Source organism: Cervus canadensis, chromosome X, assembly GCF_019320065.1.
Source record: "Cervus canadensis isolate Bull #8, Minnesota chromosome X, ASM1932006v1, whole genome shotgun sequence".
Taxonomy (NCBI): domain Eukaryota; kingdom Metazoa; phylum Chordata; class Mammalia; order Artiodactyla; family Cervidae; genus Cervus; species Cervus canadensis.
Window position 1 is genome coordinate 115184277 of NC_057419.1, and position 19301 is coordinate 115203577.

Here is a 19301-nt window from a genome sequence, read left to right on the forward strand (position 1 = left end):
GAGCGACTTCACTTTCACTTTCTTTCACATGCTAGTTAACTAATGCTCAAAATTCTCCAAGCCAGGCTTCAATAGTACGTGAACCATGAACTTCCATATGTTCAAGCTGGATTTAGAAAAGGCAGAGGAACCAGAGATCAAATTGCCAACATTCATTGGGTCATCAAAAAAGCAAGAGAGTTCCAGAAAAACATCTACTTCTGCTTTATTGACTAGGCTGAATCCTTTGACTGTGTGGATCACAACAAACTCTGGAAAATTCTGAAAGAGATGGGAATACCAGACCACCTGACTTGCCTCTTGAGAAGTCTGTATGTAGGTCAAGAAGCAACAATTAGAACTGGACATGGAACAACAGTCTGGCTCCAAATAGGAAAAGGAGTACATCAAGGCTGTATATTGTCACCCTGCTTATTTAACTTATATGCAGAGTACATCATGAGAAACGCTGGGCTGGAGGAAGCACAAGCTGGAATCAAGATCGCTGGGAGAAATATCAATAACCTCAGATATGCAGATGACACCACCCTTATGGCAGAAAGTGAAGAGGAACTAAAGAGCCTCTTGATGAAAGTGAAAGAGGAGAGTGAAAAAATTGGCTTAAAGCTCAACATTCAGAAAACTAAGATCATGGCATCTGGTCCCATCACTTCATGGCAAATAAATGGGGAAACAGTGGAAACAGTGACAGACTTTATTTTTTTGGGCTCCAAAATCACTGCAGATGGTGAGTGCAGCCATGAAATTAAAAGGTGCTTGCTCCCTAGAAGAAAAGTTATGACCAACCTAGATAGCATATTAAAAAGTAGAAACATTACTTTGCCAACAAAGGTCCATCTAGTCAAAGCTATGGTTTTTCCAGTAGTCATGTATGGATGTGAGAGTTGGACTATAAAGAAAGCTGAGGGCTGGAGAATTGATGCTTTTGAACTGTGGTGTTGGAGAAGACTCTTGAGAGTCCCTTGGACTGCAAGGAGATCCAACCAGTCAACCCTACAGGAAATCAGTCCTGAATATTCATTGGAAGGACTGATGCTGAAGCTGAAGCTTCAATACTTTGGCCACCTGCTGCGAAGAGCTGACTCATTGGAAAAGACCCTGATGCTGGGAAAGATTGAAGGTGGGAAGGGAAGGGGACGACAAAAGATGAGATGGTTGGATGGCATCACCGACTCAATGGACATGAGTCTGAGTAAATTCAGGAGTTGGTGATGGACAGGGAGGCCTGGCATGCTGCAGTCCGTAGGGTTGCAGAGTCCGACATGACTGAGCGACTGAACTGAACTGAAAGGAACCGAGATTGGTAAATGTATTCAGAACAGTTATATTAGCCAGCAGTTGGGCCCATTTATCTAACACAAAACTTATTTTACAATAAAGTGTGAACTGTCTCATGTAATTTCTTGAATCCTGTGCTAAAGCTGAAAAACAGAATGGTCGTGTTTTGGATGTTTACTCTTGTGATCACCCAGCTGACTGGCATTGCAAAATCGGAAAACTGTAAGCCAGGGACCATCTGTAGTAGCATCTCAGTATCTAGCAAGGCCAAAGAAGTCATCAAGGAAGAGGCGATAGTTAATATATACCTTGAATAATGAGTGCAAAGAAGGGGAAGAAGAAGAGGGGAAGGTGTTTCAAATAGAAAAATAGCACAAAGATATGGGAACCGATGGGGTGCCTGTGTGAAACAGTGAGTGGTGTAAGGCAAATGCAGGTTAAAAATGAGACCCTTAATTCTCCTGGTTGAGAATAAGGGAGCAGACTTTCTCCCCACTTCTCCCATTTCTTTCCAAATTTCATTCCCTGTCCCTTTCAAATGAATGCAAATCTTTTATATGGCTAAAGAAGCCTCTCAAAGGTCTCACAGCTCTGGAATGTTACCTGGAGGACCTGGGAACGATCTCTTTGAAATGCAAACATCAAGGGAAGTAGAGCCCCACCTCTCAGTTGCTCTAGGAGTTTAGGAGTCTAACTTCTCTGGGCATCTTGCTCCAATTTGCAAAACTACTTGCTGTGGTAAAGATATGTTAAATTTGTTTCTCCAACTGATACAGTCAACATAGGTAGTCTCCCCAGTAGATGAGAAAGCTAGGACGGAGTCTGAATGACCACAAGTGCTCTTAATTGAGAACTAGTTATGGTGTATCCTGAAAACACGTACGGAATGGGTTCTATCTGTTTGACCACAAAAGAGGGGCAAGATTCCTTTCTGTCTCTGCAGTCACATAGTGGGTTGCCTCTGATGCTCATTCCATTCTGCTTTAATGTTTATTCAATAATAAACATGTCTTCCTTCACGACTATTTTGGTGGAGAGGATGTGGGGGTTGGAAGATCTCATTTCTTTCAATTTCCCCACCAGGGGTCTGGGGATTCCTTGGTGGCTCAGCTGGTAAGTCTGCCTGCAATGTGGGAGACCTGGGTTTGATCCCTGGGTTGGGAGGATCCCCTGGAGAAGGAAATGGCAACTCACTCCAGTATTCTTGCCTGGAACATCCTATGGATGGAGGAGCCCGGTGGGTGCCATGGGGTCGCAAAGAGTAGGACACAACCAAGCGACTTCACTTTCACTTTTCACCAGGGGTTTGGCTTGTCTGGAGCGTACAGGTTACAGAAGGTGGGTGAGCCAGGAAGTGAGAGGGTGAGCCTAAGGCCAGAGCACAAGCGCGCTATGTGAGCAGATGAGTGTTATTCTACAGGCAGGAAGGAGCTATGGAAGAACTAATCCAGGAAATGGAGTAATGTTCTACCTTAGAAAAATGACTCTGGCAGTAGTGTATGTGGTGGGTTGGAAGGGAGAAGCATCTAGTGACATATCACTGCATGTGGACACAATCTTGGTGTGTATCACTCAAAGAGTATTCTTGGACTGACCTTTCCCTAAACCCCCTACCAATATCCACATTTGTGTATTTTAAGTTTTATCACAGTGACGTTTCTCCAGGATATAGAGTAGTGGACAATAGTGAATGTAGCTGCATGTCTGACGCTCCTTGGCTGTTTTTCCTCTCTGGTTTGGGAGCTCATCTGGCCCCACAGCCTCCACCCAGTGGCTCTTGAGGTCCCCAGTATCTTCAGATTCTAGACTATCTCTGGTGACTTCCATCGGGAGAAGGGACTTGCTTATATTGCAGGGATCTCTACCATTAGCTGGTGCTCAGTTTATGATAAACACTTGCTTGAGATTCAGGGAGGTCCTGTAAACCAGCCAAACTGAGGTGTGCTGGTTAGCTCAGATGCCTCATTTATTGGCAACCCCTACTGGGAAGCCCCTGATTGTGACCATTGATTCCTTGGATTCATGTGAGTTCAGGCTTTCCTATTAAAACAACCCATTAAATGGATTTCTTTCACCTGGGACTTTGTAAACAGAAATTGAGAAGAGTCAAAACACTGTGAATGAACCACATATACATTTATTAAATAGTTAACAAAGGCAAAGCAGTAACCACTTACTATATATATATATATATATATAATTAATACACATCTGATTCTCCCTTAACTACCAATTTCCCCAAGGAATTATTCACCTCTTCAGGTCACGAAGGCTAAAGGCAAAGACTCAATCCCCACCCTCTTCTTGATCCTCCATGGGTTGACCATCATTTCCTGTAGCCATAATGTCTCTAGAAGCATGCTGAATGCAGAGACACCTCAGGTTCCTTCTGCATTCTCGGGTCCAGCTCATGAACAGGCTATCTGCTTTAACAGGTGCTGTTACAACTGCTCACTGCTATGCATCCGGTTAGTCTATGATTTTTCACCAAATTTTCTCTTTGTACTCAGGCATACATGCTGGGCGCTGTGCTAAATCACTTATAGGGTGTTACCTCCCTCTTTCATCAGGAAAATCTTTGATTTTTCTTGCATCTGTTTTGCCCAGATGTCCTGCCTGCCTCTGCACTGCACTGTTAATATGAAAAAACAGAAAAGTGCTGGGCTGACCAGAACTTCCTTCTTATACAGGTTTCAGCATGCACTTTGGAATGGAGCATCTATTTGACAGGACAGAAATCAAATCTGTTCCTCTCACAAACCTCACCCTTTTGTCAGGGTGGCTATCTTTTTGATCAGTGGAGCTGTTGGCTTTTGTTCCCCAGACTCCTACTGTCCTCCTGTTGAAGGGAGAGTCCAGATGCTGAGAGCAAAATCTGGGAGGGCTCAGTTAAACGGACACTTCAGTACAGGAAAGCGTCAAGTAAAAAGGCCGAGTATGTGCATCCATCTGTTGGAGATGAACAAGTACAGGCGTGAGGCTACTCCAGAAATGCCATCACTTGTCAGGCCCATCACTGTTATGCTCTTTATACCAAAGTGGACCATGAGGGTGGATTCAGGTCTGTGGAATTTGGGGATATTCAGTATCAAGTCAGTATTTTAGGTTCATTATTATATCAGAACTTTCCTGACCGTGAGAAAATTACAGGAGTCTGCCTTTTTTGGCCTTCTTGAGGTAGTGAATGGCTGTACCGCCCATCCATAGGAATTTGGTTGCTGGTTAAACGTTGTGATTCAAGTGCCCAGTTTTGCTTCAGTAAAGCGTTTCTCCCTTATCTGTGCATGTGGCCTCTGATACTTGACCAGTGGAGTCATGCCTTTTAAAATATAAACACTCCCAGGAGAGGCCGCACATTAAGCTGCTAACACCTTAGTGTGATTTGTCTCTTAGATCTCAGAGATGAGCTGCTCTCCATAGCCTGAGATAACCAACAGGAAAGTTCTAATGGGAAAAAACCCACTATCTATCTGGGGAAGCAGGCCTGATAAGTTGCTGTCTTGGGGCTTCTGGAAGGCCAGGGGATGAGAATAGGAGGGACTTAACAGGATGTTGGGGAAATGGTTGACAAATGCCAAGGTAAACTCGGTTAACACCTGGTTTTGCCCCTGGGTCAACTTCCCTCTGCCCGGTAGAAACTCCATTTTGATGACGGTCGAGAATGCCTGCCCTGAATTCTTGCTGTTATCATTCAGCAGCTTCAAAGAGAGAGACATTAGCTGAATCACTTAGAGGCCAAAGACCTCTTGTAAATGTCTATATACTGAACTGGTTTTAGTGTAGAATTATCAGAGTCACAGAAACATATCAAACACATCAAAGGGCTCAAAGTCAGCTTATCAAGAAATGCCACAGTGGGAACCACACTTAGAAATAGTCTAGCAGGGCACAAGGGGCCAGGAAGCTAGTAGCTCTGTAGGACTCAGCTGATACTGGACAAGAACTCCACCTCCTTTCTGGCCCTTTTCATTGTCCTAGATATGTGGATAATACTTTGTTCTTCAGTTGCTCAGTTGTGTCTGACTCTTTGTGACCCCATGGACTATAGCATACCAGGCTTCCCTGTTCTCCACTATCTCCCACAGTTTGCTTAAGTTCATGTCCATTGAGTCAGTGATGCTATCTGACCATCTCATCCTCTGCCACCCCTTTCTCCTTTTGCCTTCAATCTTTCCCAGCATCAGGATCTTTTTCACTCTGTCACAACCTCTTATCCAAAGTCTCTTCATCTCAGTTTTCTATAAGCCAACTACTGGACAGTGGAGAAGTTCCTGATTAGTGTTTTAAGTATTTAGAAATCTGACTAAATAAAGTGTTACCAAGTTACATTTTGCTTTCCTTACAGAACAGAATTGATTATCCTTTCATTCCTGTGCCATTGGTTGGAGAAAACCAATTTGAAGTGAGAGAAAACATTTAAAAGGAAAGTCATGCATCCTGGTGTTGTGAAACCAGTGATGCCCATCTTGAAAAGAATAAAATGAATGACACTGGTTTCAAACGTTACACTCAAGATAAAGGATAGAAATCAATAACAGGAAAATACAAACTCTTAATAATAATGTATCTTAGAATATGCCTCAGAATTTCTGAAGCACAATAGAAACCAGTGAGCATTATCTCAAAATGTTTAGCATTCTTTTGCTAAAATATAAGTGTGTCTTTCTTGTGGTGGTGACCTCAATATTATAGGAATAATATATCTAATACACTGGATGTATTAGCTATATAATTCAAAATACTGAAAGTATATATTTAGAAATAAATTTATTCTATGTATGAAATATAGCATTAAACCAAATCAAATTTTATATTAGAATTACTAAATATTAAGATTAATATGCTAGAAGACAAATAGCTTTTAAGTGAACTCCTAATGTGTGAATATGGATTCATAAAAAAAGACAAAACCAGGAAATTTACACATTTTATTAAAAGAAAAAATAAACAACGTGGAAATAGCATAAAATGAATTGCATAATGCACACTTCTAAACACAAACAAGCAGTAGAGCATATAACTTGGAAAAACAAAAACAAAAAAAATCAAAGCATCTGACCTACTGATAGCAGTTGAGGAAATGAGCTGTTGCATTTTGGAGCCAAAATATTATGGGAACAGTTTATATTTATTAAGTATTATGATCATTATTTAAATCTATAATTGTTGCACAGGGCTAGTAATTTTCATATTGTATGTAAATCGGCATTTTTCTATCCAAAATATGTGCTTCCATTTTCTACATTATACCAGACTGTTGTTATATGAATGCACAGAGTTAGCTTCATAAAAAAGAATATATTTAGGAGCATCTTTTAAAAGTCTTATTTAAATTCTTGTAATTTTGGTGCATGTAACGAATGGTTCATTTTCTAATAATTAAAGCAACACCAATAATAAAAGGAAATTGATTTTGACAAGGGCAACCCTCAAATCCAATGATATAATAGTCATAATAATTCTCTCAACTGCTAGACACGAAAGACAGCAACAAAATAATTTGGTTTCCATCATTAACAAATAGCATCTGTATACAGAAATAAAGCTTTGCAATCATGCAGTTCTATGACAGATAAATGCTTAGGCTGTGTGAGGGAAAAGAGGACTGCTTAAAGTTGGGTTACTTTTATAGAGGTTTTTTCTTAAAAATAATTAAAGTAATATGATGTAGCTTGATTTATTTCACAGTGATACATTTCCTAAGTATGCTATAATAGAGGATGGTTAAAGAGAAAGATAAAATGCCTCTGGGATAATCCTGCTTTGGGGTATTGATGGGTAGTTCTCTTCCAGGGAAGAAGTGTAGGGCATGGAAACGGAATTAGTGAAACTAAATCCTTTTCTGGGTTTAATAGAGGTCCTTTCTTCCTCTAATTTTACTTACTTAAAAGACAGCACTGTGTTTAAGCTCTAAAGAGTATGACCCAGTGGCTGTCAGTACGCACAACGTGCCATCAGTGAACTGATTACCTTTTGTGATGCTTCTAGGTTCGTTCTTACTATTTTAGAGTTGATTCTGCCTAACATAAAATCTTACTATATTTCTACTGACCTTATGAAAATATATTTGTGTGGCTTATATTTTCACAAGGAAATATTAACATAAGAACATGGGTTAAGCTGGGAAAATACGTTGGTGGTAAGGTTAAAGTTGGAGTTCCTAACTACAAAATGAATGAATGCTTACATTTTACAACAATGGAAATGCTGATCAGATGGTCAGGCTGTTAGCTGTAAGTGATCATGTATTGAAGGGGGGAAAAAAAACAAATTTCTGACCAACTGGCCCTGAGCTATTGGACAACTGTAAGGCTTGGATTGCTTTCTGGCTTTGGTTTATTTTCATGTTTCTGTAAGTGAGAACTATCAAAATCGGTAACAATACTAACACCAATTCCGTCAACCCCAAGATGGGCTCCTTTTCCAGGGCAAGGACAACAGGTCTCAAGATGGGAAGGCCTCAAAGTCGGTACGGTGATCTATCCTTAAACCTTTCTAACCTTGACCTTTTTCTAAGCCTCATTGCCTGGAGGAAACAAAAAGATAAATGGTGATTTGTAGGTGACGTGGGAGCTGAAATCGACAGAGATGGTCTGACAGACATTCTTCTCTAGCTCCAATGTATTAATATGTAAGATTTTGGCTGGTTCTCTTCTGTTTGGTTAAAAGAGTAGGAGGCTGAAGTGGCACAGTGAAGCACTGTCTAATCTGCTAAAGGTAAGTCAGAAAATAGCTTCCACTGAACAGGCATAAAGTAAATATAAAATTGTGTCAGGACCATTTTTTCCCCTTTGTTGGAGGGGATGAAATGCCCTGTGCTGGCCATATTTAACTGTTAAATTATATCTTTCAATAGCTGCCAATTTGGTTTTGGCTTCTGGATCTTGAAGGGGAAATAGTGGCGAGGGTTAACAATTTGATTGTCACTTAAATATATATTTAAATATATATTTATTTGATATAACTGATATATCTCAATTGATCATTTTCTGTGAAAGATGAAATCTCATTGGATCAGAATGGGAATATCCATCTTGCAGCTTACAAGGTATTTCACTGCTTGTAACCATTGAAAAAAGAAGACCTTAGCACCAAAAACCTGCCTGGGGTTGTGTGTGTGTGTGTGTTTGAGGATTAATTCACAAAACAATCTTTGCTAGTGATCTTGCTAAAAGTTGAAGTACCTGAACTTTTGTTTAGTGCCATTGGCTGAAGCTGACCTGTTGCCTGCCACCAGTCTTGTCTTATGGGAGCCGTAGCAAACCAGAAAGCCTCCACAACAGGAAAGCAACATCATGCTTTAGTTAAGTCTTGTAGGAAAAAAAAAACCTTCTTCTCAAAGTCTTAGAAATAACTCTCTCTTACTAACTTTTCCACTATTATCACAGACTTCTTATATTAAAAAAAAAAAAACAACTCCAAGGGTCACTTTCATGAACTATGTACATAAGTGCAAAAAAGGTGTGTCTCACACGTTCGCACCCTAACTGAGACCATCAGTTAACTGCAGCATATGTCTCTTCAACACTGTTATGGGCTCATTCCACAGTATCTGTATGAATGAGTTCACCAATGTGAATGAATGTGATCTGTGCTTTTGTCATTCTTAACCCTCCTTTGGATAGATTTGAGTAAGAAAATTTTTGTAGCTACAGCTATGCCACTTGAGTAATTTTGAATAAGTAAGGTTATAAAGAGAGATCAGGACGTATTATGAATACAATTGTGTCTAAATACTGTGGAATAACCCTATCCACACAACAAATTCTATCAGCTCTAAAGTCTGATTCTAGAATCCACATGTTGTAAACTTTTTGCTCAAAAAGTCACAGAAGGACGCAAATTCAGTTTTCAAAGGGAACTTTGGGATTAAAAAGAAAAGTCAATCATATCTATATCTGAGCTTTGAGCTGTATGTGCTACATGCCACACTGTCAAAAAACCACAGTTTTACAAGTAAAATTTTCACACACAAAAAAATGTCTAAAGGTAGCCATGTTGTAGGTTTGTTGCTGAAGCAACAACTAAATATTAGTTAAAAATTATTATTTGTATATAAAGTTAAGTTCTTAAATTGTGAACTGTAAGAAATAGTCATGAACTAGACTCTAAACCTTGCTTCAGTGTCAGTTGAGGATCTATCTAGGCGGGTTGAATACACGTAGTAAAATTTTAAAAATTTTTCTCTAACTCTCCTTCAAAGTTAAATTTGTGAACTACTTAAAGATATGAAAAAGGAACAAAATAAAAACCTTAAAAACAAGAAAAAGGAAAACATGGCACCAATTAGTGAGTTGGTGCTCAGAACCTTATTTGTAATTATATTTACAGTTGGATTAGGTACTATCAGTTAAACTTGCAAAAAAATAAAGTTGTTATACTCTGTTACCTAGTGTTTATTCTATTGCCTTTGCCAGGCACTGATAAAATAAAAAGTGAGGCCACCATCTTCCTAAATCTATTCAACAGAATTGGGAGATAGTATTTCCCTATTTCTATTTAAACATGTGAAATGTAGAAGAGATTCAAAGAAAGAAGATTCCAGTTTCTATTCATTCTATGCATCACAGCCTACCCTACAGACTGAAATAACCTGAAAACCTGTGGCTGCATTTCATCTAAGAGCATCCTCATAAACTCTCTAAAGGAGTAGTGGAAGGCTGAAATAACGTTCCAAGTAGCACATGGGCCTTCCCTATAGATTATTTAATAAAATTTAATGCCAATGTTGTCCTTAATTGGACATCACTGTGCTTCTTGGTCGTGCCATGAAAAAGAGATTCATGTTGTAATGATTCATTTTATTTGGTTCCTGCTGATGGTAGGGAGGAGGTACTTGCTTTGCCCAAATTGGAAAGCTGGTGAGCTGAGGCTGCCCATTAGTGAACACAGCCTAGTGGTGTAGGACAACACTTACGGCAAGATCAAAGTGCTTCAGTGTGTTCAGGAATGGATGGAGAAGATTGATGGGAGTAGGCAGAGGATGGCTTTACACACTGCAACTAACTACATATTAAAGACTCTAGACAAGTGAAATGAAATGCAACAGCTAGTTGAGGAATCATGCTCCAACTGCAAAAGCAAATACTGTATTTTACATGGTGATTTTATGAATCCATTTAAACTTAATTTTAATCCCTCTTTAAAACATACTTATGTTACGGTCACATAGTGCTTTTAGAAATTTGACATTACTAAAACCCTCTTAAACATTTAGATTGTTTTCTCTGTATACATGATCTGTTTTTATCCAAGTTGCAGCACACTTGTGTATTTTTGAAAGAGACTGAGAAAAGAGGACAAAAACAATAATTTCGGATAAATAAAAAAGAGGCCCTTATAAACTACAAAGCTTATAAAATGTTAACTAAGAATCACAAGTGATTAGAATTTTACATATATACACTTAATCCAGTAAATTGTCGTTTAGAGTCACTGATTAGTTTTGTGACTTCTCTTTTTCACCAGAACTTTATAGTCTATGACTTGTCTTTTCTTGAATAAAGATCATTTGAATAAGTCATTGCACAACTAAAGAGTGCTATCTTAATATTGCATTTTTGTCAAAATTCTTTCACATCAGAACCTTAGTGCTTTGAGTTTTCTTTCTCTAAATTCACTCACAAAGCAACTTTTAAAATGCCAACAATATAAAAAAATTGTGGCACCAAAAATACCACTACCCTGAATATCTCTCACCGAACCTCTTACTCAAAAATACATCACTATCATGTCTTCCAGTGCTTAAGGCAACATGCAAACAGCTGTACTCTAGGCTTACTGTCCATGTACATCTTTGTCAGAAGTTTAAAAAGTAGACAGTATGCTGTATCAAAACGTCAAATGACCCAAAAGACTTCATTTCACACTGAAGATGTCTCTGTCTCTTTTAAGGAATACATCTAGAGGAGCTGAGGTACATCCTTCCTCGATCAAATCTGCCCTTCTGGAGAGGCCCCAGGACAGGTTTTATAAAACTCAGCTCCAAACACAAGTAATATTGCTAGAGTACAGAGTTAAGATTTTTGGAAACAGAAATTAAGTGGTTCAAAGGACCAGTAGGTAAAAGTCAACACGCCTCTTGTTCTCTAACTCCAGACAACGCTGTTAGCAGATGACAATGGTTCAATACAAGCAAGATCACTTAGAAATCACTGATGATCATGATTTGAATTGATAATTAAGATCAACAGGATATCAGCTACTGAAGAGCTAATTTTGCTCTTTTGTATTCTGAGCCAAAATGATCTGCTTTGGGCTGGATTCTCAAATGTTCTGAAGCACAGACAAGGTGAAATGGAGGAACAACCAGGAGTCAGGAGATGTTTCTGGGTCCAACTTCTACCAAGTAGCTAGGCAGTCCTGGACAAGTCACATGCCCTGGCGGTGAAAAGGTTTTTGCCAGTTCCATTGTTCTGTGCTTCAAATACTACTAGTTGGCTTGAGGTATCCAAAACCTGATTTTCCCTTGGCTTGTCATTTTCATGAAGGAGAATAATAAACTTGGGACATACAACAAATTTGATGACTTTATACTTTCCAGTGAGGGAACATATATTTAATGGAAAATACTAAATCTATCTAAACTGATGCAAATTATCACGTGGTTCTACCACTGATTAATAACAGTAACTTTAATAACTGAGTGGGGTGGAGGAGGTATGTGACATACCATAGGAATTAATTACTATTTTACTTGGCTATTCAATTATTTCGAAAGTATTAGTAGTGTGAATTCAGGTCAGTTCTGTGGAGTGCAGCCACTCCATTTCATCTAAAGGGTGTTACAAACTCTCTTACAATTTTCAAAACATATAAAAAAAAAAAAAGAAATCCCAAGAAACAAAAAAGAAGTTTGGTTGTGATACGAGAGATTCTGTTACTAATAAAGTTTGGGAAGGTGAAAATCTATCAGTAACATATATCCCAGGTGCTTGCGCCTTCACTGAAATGTTTTAACAAAATGGAAAACTCAGTTGAACTGAAACTAAAGACAACTGTGGCCATCCTTCCCTAGAAATTTTAAATGAATTGAAGAGTAATTTCAAGTGGCTCCCTCCCTCCTTCCCCAGCCCCGCCATTTCTTCCAACCTATACTCAGTCTCCAACTGTGATCAACAGAAAAGACTGTCCATTTGGGGAGGAAAGGCCTCACTTGGAACCAATTTTTCTTCACCCTGACTGACTGGTCCAGATTGCATCTTCCTTGTTATTCAGAGTAGTGTAAAGAGCATGAGCCATTTCCATTTGGAAAATGGCACTTGTATCAAAGGTTACATTGCAATGGTTTTTACACACTTCCTCCAAAACGTAAAAACTATCTCCATGCCCCTCCTCTCTCTGCTTAATTTATAACCTGTAATTAGAATACCTTTAAGCTCCCAAGAACAAATTTTTCAGCTGAAGATTACAAATCGCTCAGTTTTAGACACTCAACCTAGAAGACAGGATTCTTGAGCCACAAAAACTGTAATGGGCACTTTACACAATTTATAGTCTAAATGCTGAGAAAACCATTTAAAGGTAAATCCAGAATTTACTTTAAGTAGCTTTTGCAAGCTACTTAAGGATACTTAAGGAGTGAAATTCAGGTTAATGTTTTAAGAAATTCCCTGTTATTTTCAGGTAATTTTTCTCTCTCACAAAAAAATCTAGTAACGTTGACTGTACTATACAAGGTCAGATCTACAGGTACAAATTATATACATGCATGTTTATGAACAGGTTTTAGACATACTCAAAAGAGAGGCCTTTTAAATGTCTGCCTCAAGAAACCTACAGAAATATTCTAAAGAGAGAGCATATCAATATTAACCTGTCATCTTTTTCAAGCACATGTGTTTCTGTTTCCCATTGATAACATTTTAGTTAAAATCAAACACCACACATTACAGCAAAACACTATATACTATGTAAAAACCTAACACAATACACAACAATACAATATGATACAATAATGAAGAAAATGGTACTGGGTATATGTGTTACATTCTAAATCAGCCCAATAGACTACTGTGTAAACAAACTGGTACTGTTAACACTTCAAAACAGAGGAACATTTATCCACCAAGAATGCACAATAAGCCAAGAGTCCACTTTAGAGAGTCACTCAGCATAATAGTTACTGGGAAATCACAGAGAAACATGTGATAAATTATGAAACGTTATGCTGTTTTACATAATAATTCAAATAAGACAGATGGTAGTTATTCATTTTCCATTTATGTTTTAACATCTCCTTTGTTTAATGCCTTATTTTTTCTTTGAATTTGTTGGTTGGCATGTTTAATATATTGACTGCACCACGCTTATTGTTGTGTTGGTAGAAGAGGACATACGTGAATGAATATAGAAAGGCCACGTGGAGGTCCTCACAGAGAGATTCTGGTAATCTGTAACTCTGTTGTTCAGAATTTCAACTGAAATGGAAAAAAAAAGAAAAGAGTGAGAAATAATGGATGATTACAGAGTTGGAGTCAGGATATTTGGTTTTTGTTCTAGTTCTGTGTGAACCATATGCCAAGATATTCCCCGTCCTGAATTTCATAGTCTACCTCTGTGAAAACTGAACTGTTGGGAATGTTCACTAAGGAGTCACATACCATGACAGTCCATGGTTCTCGCTGAGTGCCAATGTAGACAGTTGCCCTTAAGTTATCAGAGAAGCACTCAACTATTTAAGGTATTATCTGCACAATGCCAAAACTTTTTGATGAACATCCACCTATCCATCCACTTCTTCCAACAAGCATATATTGAGAAAATATACTTGATTCCATTTTGAAATATGCAAGTATTAAACAAACTTTAATTTTTTTTATCTGAATGTTTTGGACCTATGCAGGAATGGCCTAAGTGTGAATTCTGGGTACATTTTTGCATTCTGGAAAAATGATCAACATCTGTTACATGTTGCAATGATTATGGTGTGCCAAATCTAACTTTTCTCATGGAATCAAGCAAAAAGGAATCACTACTCCCAAACATGTTCTGTTGGAATTTTAACTGTATTTGACCACTTTTGTTTACCTTGATGTGAAGCAGTCCATGAAAATCAGGCCAATGTTTATAAAATCTATTATTCTCACGTTTGGTGCTCTTCCCAAGTTGCCACTATAACAAATGATACCTCTGAAAGTGACTACAATATACAGCTACTTCAGTTATTCTGTATATGCAAAGATGTCTTTTTAGAACATTCTTTATGATTAAGGGGGCCTGTTTGTCTAATGTACAGTTGTCTATATGCTCTGTCCAGAACCATTAGTGTTCTGGGCCTGCATGTCCTCAGCAAGAAACAAATGCTAGTTCGCTTCTGGGGAACCAGTCCATCAAGAGAACGGCACTGTTGCCTCCTTCAACCAAGTCAGACACTCCCATGGTGAAAACTTCAAGCTTTCACTGACTAATGGGTGCAATTCAGAACCAGTGTATTTTTTTTTAGTAACTCCCTATAATCAATCAAGATGCCTCAGAGTCTTAAGTGACTTCCAAAGTCACATGTTCCAAGTGAATCACTGCTCAGTTTAAGTGTGTTGCTATTACAGGCTCTGGACCAGGCATAGGAAATCAAAGGTGAAGGGGGGAAACTCTGAAAACAGCAACAAAAATCACAAAGAAAGGTGTCATGATTTGAATGAAAATAATGATTAAATTACTAAATTAAGTCACTGAAAATTGAAAACAGCTGGAGCAAATCTGCTAGACTTACATGGGAAGCAATACAAAGTGGTAGAATGTGAAAGCACTCTTTAATGTCTTAGGAGAAGCATATTGCTTACTATCTTTAAGATAATCATTGTGACAAAATTACCTAGCTTTATTTCAATTAAAAAAAAACAAAGCTAGAAAAATGTTAAAAGATTAAAATTCAGAAGCGATCTGTGTCTTTGGCTAACCAGTCATACCCCTTTAATAATGGGAAAACATTTGGGAATTTATAAGCTAATTGGGAAAATACAATACCTGCTGTCATTTCCATATTAAAAAATCACATATTTGCTCTCTACAATTCGAGGTGGAAAATTTAGAATGCTTAAATTGAGCTCTAAAGTTATAAGCAATGTCTATTAATGAAAATATTAACCAAACTCTTAAGCAAATGCAACTGCGTAGATAAAAGATATAACCTACAAATATTACATTAATACTTAAAGAAACTTACTGTTCTATTGGGAACTTCTACATCTGTGTAACAAACATGCTGTTATTCAGTTCATCTATTGATAATGGGGGTATCTATAGTAGTAAAAAGATTTTAGATTAAAACAGTTTCTTGAGAGAATTCCATTTATTTTGTTCACTGCTTGGACATGGTAATCAAAAACCTTAATCAATTTCATAGAAAAATTTAGACATATTAACCATATGCAGTAATAGTTAATGTTGCAAAGCACAGGTTAGAATGTGGTTTGTTTCCCCCAATGAATTAATGCTCTGTGTCCTATAGGGTTATCCAACTTGTAATTAAAACAGCAGTGGACTTAAAGTCTTAAAGTGTGGTTACCATTTTAATAAGGTGAAATGCCCATCATATTACACAATAATTATTTTAAGTATCTCCTTACAATTTCAAGACTTCCCAAAATTCATAATTTGACTTGTGACTCTGCCTCTAAAAACCTCAAGCAAATGAAAATTAAAACAGCACAAACACATCTAATGTATAAGTAGGAATTTCTGATGTAATCACTGGGTAATGATAAGCGTATCTGTGCCTTGGAAAGAAATGTGTTATCTTTCTTTCCAGTAGACCTGAAGACAATGGTGATGATATTACTAAGCAAAAGTTCAAATGCAATAACTAAAAATGGTGGTAAAGTAAATTCTGTTCTCAACCAATGAGGAAACATTAAAAAAATTAGCATATGTATTTGAGGATTGGTGTAGTAGCAACAACTGTATATATAATCTAGCAAGAGTAACACCTGTAACCAATTAAAAGAGCCTATTCTGCTGATTCATCTCAAGATGAGTAGCAAAGCAGGAACATCTGTCCAGAATATGCAAAAAAATTCTAAATCTAAGAATGGCTTAAGAAAGACTAATAGCTCTCACCAACCTCCAAAGCATACACTGTGCCTTATCAACACACTGTAGTTAGCTAGGTCCAAACAGGTGAAATAAATGGCCAAACCTGATTGCCCGGAGCTGTTGCAACGAAGGGAATGCTGGTAGCAGGTGGTGGCGCTGCGGACATGGTGGTAGGTGTAGCACTGTGCATCATGGGCACTTTCAGCAGGAAATCATGGAAGCAGCGCACGAGAGGGTGGAGCAACCATGATACAAACGATGGAATGGGGCGTGGCAGGTATCGCAGCGACAAGCCATGTGACATCATCACGACGGATACACCAGGGTGCAACATGCAAACAGTCAGTGCAAAGCAACACAGCATGGGAGGGGGGGAAATTTAAAAAGAGAAAAGGGGAAAGCCAATTATAGTTACCATTAAGGAAAATGGAATCATTCTCAACATTTACCAACAGTTAAGTTTTTGAGCAGAATCACACTGTAGTTGACTTCAAGGGCTAAAGTTTCAGAAGGGGTTACAACGGGGGCCTAGGACAAATCTGTTTTTACCAAGGCTATCTCTATGAATGGCTAGGCAAGCAGAAAAGTAACTTGGTTGTGTATTCAAAATGGGAGTAGGGAACTGTAAATTGGTATTTGGGTTCAGTAATTCATGACAGACATGAGTGCTGTCACTAGATTTGTAGGTGCAAATGGACAGTTTTATATACAAATATACTTACCTGATCTGCATACAAAAAGATTAGAGTTTGGTGGATATATGGTAGAGAGCATATAAAAAGAATACAGTGGACTGTGTGTGCAGGTTTTAAGCACATCTGTGGCAAACCCCTTGGAAACTTGGGCTACTTATGAAATTACTCAGGCTGCTTACTTATTGTTTCATAAATAGCCCAAGTTTCCAAGGGGAACTTCATAGTAAATATCCAATGAAATCTTGCCTTCACTGCAAATACTACAGCGACAGTGACTAGCAGCAGTAACAACTTTTTTCAGGCAGATTTCTCTTTGCCTTTTCTAGTTTCTGTGTCACTTTCAAAGCTTCTTGGATGCTCTTCTTTTTTTCTAACTCATTTTGGAAAGCCAACCAAGGAATTAATGTGTGAATGGCAAGCAGGCATATGTAATACTTTGCATCCACATCGATTGAATTCAGATTTTCTGAAAGTCAACAGAGAAAGTGAATGGCCTAGAGAGAGGAAAATCAACATATGCAATGTCATAGAAACCACAAATGTACCCCACGTGGTGATTAACAGAAACTCAGAAATAATTGCTCACGCCCACCTATCTCTAGTTATCCACTACCTATCGACACCCCTTATTGTGAAAAGTGAAGTGAAAGTGTTAGTCGTTCAGTTGTGTCTGACTCTTTGTGATCCCATGGACTGTAGCCTGCTAGGCTCCTCTGTCATTGGGGATTCTCCAGGCTAGAATACTGGAGTGAGTAGTCATACCCTCCTCCAGGGGATCTTCCCAACCCAGGGATTGAACCCAGGTCTCCTACATTGCAGGCAGATTCTTTACCATCTGAGCCATCAGGGAAGTCCATCCCTTATTGCGGCACATTTGAGTTCTAAAAACTCTTGTTTTCCCTTTAGGAGCACAGCAACTGCATAAGGAACAGTACCAGTTGGAGCATGCATGTGCATTCCTACACAGAATTCTTAGGTAAAAGGACCAGGGAGCGGAGCCACAAAATGGGAAGATGGAGACACATTTCACGAACTTGCAAAAGTCTGTTCTCTTAATCATATGCATATAATGTTTCCGCTAGTATCAGTGGAGATGCTTTTAATTCTGACAGGGCATCACTAATAACAGTGGCCTCACCTGTCAGTGAGTGCTTTATGTGGCTGTCATTTTGAGGTTTTTGCTTTATCGTGATAAACCCCTTAGTCCCTTTTGGACTCTGCAGCAGCTTTGGCTGACCAATGAGATGGAGGTCAAGCTGTTGCAAACTCTCCAAAAGGATAAAAGGAACTGGATTGATATGAGATGGCGGGGTGAGGTGGGGTAATTCTTCCCTGTATGGAACACAGCTATTTTCTCCTGGTCTGTTCCTGGTGCCCATGGAAATGACAGGAGCTGTGAACTCCCCTGGAGTTCTGAGGCAAACGAGTCGCTTTCCTTGTTTTCTTTCTAGGTGGCGCTAGTGGTAAAGAACCTGCCTGCCAAAGCAGGTAAGATGTAAGAGACATGGATTCGATCCCTGGGTGGGAAAGATCCCCTGGAAGAGGGCATGGCAACCCACTCCAGCATTTTTGCCTGGAGAATTCCCATGGACAGAGGAGCCTGGTGGGCGACAGTCTATGGGGTCACAGAGTTGGACATCACTGAAGTGACTTAGCACACATGCATGCACAAAATGGTTTTGAGATGGCTACCATATTGGATGGGTGGCTAATTAAAGGTTCTGTGTGTTACTGGCTATTAAAAATCACATACCCCCAAAGAGTCATTTTGAAATGATCCTGTGGTGCCTGATTTCTGTGCAGATGGCACTTCATCCTAGAACACTATAGAAAGCATTAGAAAACACTACAGAAGGCTCTAGTTTTGCTTTTTTGCAACATCTAAATATTGAATGATTTTGATCTTTTAGGTAACTTTTTTTGGGAGGAATGGTTTTGTTGTACTTTACAAATTCTACATTTGAAGTATTTTAAATATTTTACAATTTCTTAGTAACAGATGTAACCAAAGAATAAAACTGCCCATTCTAGCTAGATAAGGAAATGTTTCAAAATATTTTAGCTACAATTTGTAGTGTGAAAATACAGAAATGGCAACGTCGGTATTCAACCACAGCAGCAATGAACTAGAACTTGAGAGTGTTGGACTGCTGTGATTTCACAAAAAACATGTAACAGACAGCACCATATTAAAGCTTAAATACTCAGAAAATGTTCAGCTATATCATTCAGTTGCTTGTTTCTTTCATAGTCACAATAAAAAACACTTTTTTTCAGATTAGAAAAAGTTGAGAA

At 38.5% G+C, this 19301-nt stretch overlaps 1 protein-coding gene across 4 annotated transcripts in view; it reads right to left on the reverse strand.

Annotated features, from left to right (window-relative positions):
- Nucleotides 1–6192: 6192 nt before the first annotated feature.
- MBNL3 (muscleblind like splicing regulator 3) overlaps nt 6193–19301 on the reverse strand; it is a 117896-nt gene continuing 104787 nt past the window's right edge. For 2 of the 4 annotated variants that reach the window (XM_043459106.1, XM_043459107.1), the window contains exons 8-10: nt 16415–16509; nt 15443–15516; nt 13563–13697 (exon numbers count right to left, since the gene is read on the reverse strand). In XM_043459106.1, the coding sequence (XP_043315041.1) occupies nt 15460–15516; nt 16415–16509 (152 nt within the window). In that variant the 3' untranslated portion in view covers nt 13563–13697; nt 15443–15459. Of the gene's footprint in view, nt 13698–15442; nt 15517–16414; nt 16510–19301 lie in introns of all 4 variants that reach the window. The other 2 variants (XM_043459108.1, XM_043459109.1) reach the window with 2 other exon arrangements.